Source organism: Magnolia sinica, chromosome 1 (genome assembly GCF_029962835.1).
Source record: "Magnolia sinica isolate HGM2019 chromosome 1, MsV1, whole genome shotgun sequence".
NCBI classification, from domain to species: Eukaryota; Viridiplantae; Streptophyta; class Magnoliopsida; order Magnoliales; family Magnoliaceae; genus Magnolia; species Magnolia sinica.
In genome coordinates, this window is record NC_080573.1 from 103,530,082 (window position 1) to 103,534,176 (window position 4,095).

At 45.7% G+C, this 4,095-nt stretch overlaps 1 protein-coding gene across 3 annotated transcripts; it reads left to right on the top strand.

Moving 5' to 3' along the window:
• Positions 1-725: 725 nt before the first annotated feature.
• LOC131252815 (cytochrome P450 84A1-like) lies at positions 726-3,370 on the top strand. Of its 3 annotated transcripts, none has more exons than XM_058253554.1 (3): positions 726-1,738; positions 1,769-1,822; positions 2,146-3,150. In XM_058253554.1, the coding sequence occupies exons 1-3, from the start codon at positions 884-886 to the stop codon at positions 2,767-2,769; spliced, it is 1,533 nt and encodes a 510-aa protein (XP_058109537.1). In that variant the 5' UTR covers positions 726-883; the 3' UTR covers positions 2,770-3,150. The 3 variants fall into 3 exon arrangements, 2 of the variants coding, with proteins under 2 accessions (XP_058109537.1, XP_058109526.1); XR_009174696.1 differs by having other exon boundaries at positions 728-1,822; positions 2,146-2,929; positions 3,046-3,370; XM_058253543.1 differs by having other exon boundaries at positions 728-1,822.
• Positions 3,371-4,095: the final 725 nt, after the last annotated feature.

The window sequence follows — 4,095 nt, forward strand, 5'->3', positions numbered from 1 at the left end:
CTTATCCACACTATACATTCATATTTTCGTATCATTTTAGTGTATAAGTTCAAAGTTAAAGTAGATACAAGGCCCAAGTGGACTTGACAATGGGGATTAAACTCTTGCCGTTGAAAACTTCCTCGGAGCCAATGGAGCTGATAATTGGTTTTTCTATTAATCAAGTTATATGTAACTTTATGAATAGGTTGGATGGAAAATAAACTTTACGGTGGGCTTTAGAAAAGTTTCAATGGTGAGAATTATTATCATCGCTGCTTCATGTTTTGTGGTACACTTAAGCCTTGCCTAATTTTTTAAATTATATCCTAAAATGGGAAAAAAAAATTGACAGGATAGATTAGATAAGACATATACATCACGGTGGCCACTCAAATCTACTGCCCATTCCCACCTAGAGACGGGCGGCGTTAGACGCAATCAGCCTCCGACAGAATATAAATAACTTCTAATTGCCCACCAACAAGCGGAAGCAGGCTGCGTCCCGCTGGACGACATTCCGTCCAGGGCTCGGTGCGGCCATGCGTTCTATGTAGGCTGTCCATCCATTTTTTACAGTAAAAATTAGGCAGGTCGTGACACGCAATCCGCTTTCCGGGTTCATACTGTAAAATGATTTTTTTAAAAATTGATGAACGGCGTGGATAAAATCCATACATCATGGTGGGCCCCACAGAGCTCGCATTAAGCATTCAATCAGTACATACTGGCGCAAGACGCAATCCACTTCCCCAACAAGCATACCTTCCTATCCTTCACAGCACAACTCATGTAACCGTTCGGAGTATTCCCAACTCTCAGACTGTAAAATCACGAACGCGTATAAAGGCTCAAACGCATCCCACCACCTTCCATCGTTAAGAAAGAAAAAGAAGAAAAAGGAATGGAACCTCCTTCTCTACAACAACATCAGTTAGCCATGATTTTCTTCCTGTTCTTTCTTCCATTTCTCTACTTCTTCTACCAGCTGCTGAAACAGTACAAGAAGCGCCCATTCCCGCCGGGCCCACGTCCTCTGCCGATCATTGGCAACATGCTAATTTTGGACCAGCTGACCCACCGAGGCCTCGCCAAACTCTCCGATCGCTATGGTGGCCTTCTCTACCTCCGCCTCGGCTTCCTCCACACAGTCACCATCTCCACCCCCGAGATGGCCCGTCAGGTCTTGCAAGTGCAGGACAACCTCTTCTCCAACCGCCCTGCCACCATCGCTGTCCGCTACCTTACCTACGACCGTGCCGACATGGCCTTCGCCCACTACGGGCCCTTCTGGCGCCAGATGCGCAAGCTCTGCGTTATGAAGCTCTTCAGCCGCAAGCGCGCCGAGTCGTGGGCGTCTGTCCGGGACGAGGTTGAATCAATCGTCCGAGCTGTTGCCATGAGGCCAGGTTCTTGTGTCAACCTCGGTGAGAATGTCTTCAGCCTCACCCGGAACATCATATACCGAGCGGCTTTTGGATCTTATTCACATGAGGGCCAAGACGAGCTTTTGTCTATCTTGCAGGAGTTCTCTAAACTCATGGGTGCCTTCAATATTGCGGATTTCATTCGTTGCTTTGGTTGGTTCGACCCACAGGGATTTAACAAGAGACTCGCCAGGGCTCGGGGGTCGCTGGACAGGTTCATAGACAATATCATCGATGAACACATGGAGAAGAAGAAAAAGAAGACGGCCATGGCGAATATAGAAGAAGAAGATACTGACATGGTAGACGATCTACTCGCATTCTTTGGCAATGATCAAGGAAGCCGCACTGGCGAGGCTGACGATCTTCAAGGTTCCTTAAGACTCACAAGAGATAACATCAAGGCTATTATAATGGTAAATAACAATATGGAACTTGAACGTTGTGTACGGAGTTTGTGCATGTGGGGTCCATTGTTAGATGAACCATGATCCTAACCACCCGTCTTTGGCCTTTTTTCCATTGAATTTGGATGGTTGGTGTCTTTATTCCAAACCATGTGTTTGCAATTGCATGATGATAATTGAGACGTCGGAGTTCTAGGACTGAGGAGGTTCTTTGGGCATGGTCCATCCATGATGGGACCCACAAGCTCAATGGTCTAGATCAGCAAACAATCAGCCTACATATATTTATTTATATTCTCTCTTTCAAATGGTTGGTGTATGTTGTATGTTAGGACGTGATATTTGGCGGCACCGAAACGGTGGCATCGGCCATCGAGTGGGCCATGGCAGAGCTGATGAAGCATCCAGAAGAGATGAAGAAGCTGCAGGATGAGCTTGCCGATGTAGTGGGATTGGATCGCAAGGTGCATGAGAGCGACCTCGATAAGCTGACATACCTAAAATGCACGGTGAAGGAGACACTCCGCCTCCACCCTCCTATCCCTCTCCTCCTCCATGAGACGGCAGAGGATGCGAAGATTGCTGGCTACTCGATCCCTGCCGGCACCCGTGTCACGATCAACGTGTGGGCCATAGGGAGGAATAGGACGGCCTGGGAGGATCCGGAGGCGTTCAAACCGTACAGGTTCGCCGGAGAAGGTGACGTCGATTTCAAAGGGAATTACTTTGAGCTCATACCCTTCGGCTCGGGCCGGCGTTCTTGCCCCGGCATGCAGTTGGGCCTCTACGCCTTGGAGCTGGCGGTGGCCCAGCTTGTCCACTGCTTTACGTGGAGCCTACCGGATGGGGTGAAGCCATCTGAGCTTGACATGAGCGACGTGTTTGGCCTGACGGCACCAAGAGCCGTCCGCCTCGTTGCTGTCCCATCTCTCCGGCTCAGATGCTCTCTTTTCTGATGATTCATGTATATACTTGGATGTTGGTTTGCTAGCAAGGCTCTCTACATGCATGCACTCTCGTCTAATCTGCTCACTCCTCCTGCCCACCATATCATATACAAGCCGTTCATCACCAATATGGTCAACAGGGAAGAAAGATCACCACCGTCCATACTAGGTGAGTTCGAAATTAATTCTCTGGACCGTTGCTTCTTCGAAGTCAATTTGTTTGGAATATGGATGATCGGAAAGTTCTTCTTCTTCTTTTTTAACACATATATGGACCATCTGCAGTGGGAGAATCTAGATGAACGGTCGGGATCATTGCATTTTGGGCATACGGACGAGTAGATTGGGCGAGCCTGTCGACGAGACCTTATGTGATATATGTATATACCTACGTATATAGTTTTTATTTAATCCAATTAGTCCGTCTTTCGTTTTCCTTATTTTGTAAGGAAACTCCGATGATGCACCGAATCATTGATGCTCTGACAGTGCGTGATGGTTGATACGCGGACTTGGAAAGTTGTATTGGTGGGCACATAAGTTAATCACGACCGTCCAAATCGTCAACCTACTACAGATTTGGTTTTCTGAATGGATGATTGGTTGAGATTTAATGGACGGTTGTAATGAGAAATAGCTAGCTGTTTCAATTCAAGAAGGCGTTTTTAATTTCCATTGATATGAAAGAAATGTATAATATTTCGGGACGGCTGGAACAAAAAAACCTATGGACCATTCCTATCGTGATATCTTAATGGACGGTTGTAATGAGAAATAGCTAACTGTTTCAATTCAAATTAAAAACAAATATCCACTAATCAGATTTCGTAATCATTCATTTCATCTAATTTCTAGGTGGTGACCTTTCTCAGGTCCCGTAATTTGGACGGTTTAATTTAAGTTGAATTTATGAAAGCCCAAGTATCAACCATCATAAGTAACTCTCACCTGTTTGACGCAGCTGCGTAAAAGACAAAAGCTTTGGGGTGCCACCACGTTTTATATTTTAATCTACTCCGTTCATCAGGTGAGGACCATTGTTTGAACTTAAATACTGGATGTAATCCAGATAAAAGAATCTTGATAGGCCACACCAATGTAAACAATGTAACATTGCTCCTAGAACTTTCAAGTTGAAACGGTGTGGGCTTTCTGATTTTTGGATCAGGTTGATTATTGTATTTTAGCTTCACCCAGTTGAGTTACACTTGATTAACGGGTTTGATGAAAGATACACATTATGATCACCCCACAAACAAACGTATGGCTGGCATCTCATCCCCATTGTTCTCCCTGGTGCTACGCACCTGGGTTTTGGATTTTACTGATTTTTTA

Bases quoted from the DNA above. Each gene is read 5' to 3' on its own strand.
- LOC131252815 (XM_058253543.1), top strand. From the start codon at position 884: ATGGAACCTCCTTCTCTACAACAACATCAGTTAGCCATGATTTTCTTC. The intron at 1,823-2,145 runs GTAAATAACAAT...GTTGTATGTTAG, and splicing joins ACATCAAGGCTATTATAATG to GACGTGATATTTGGCGGCAC.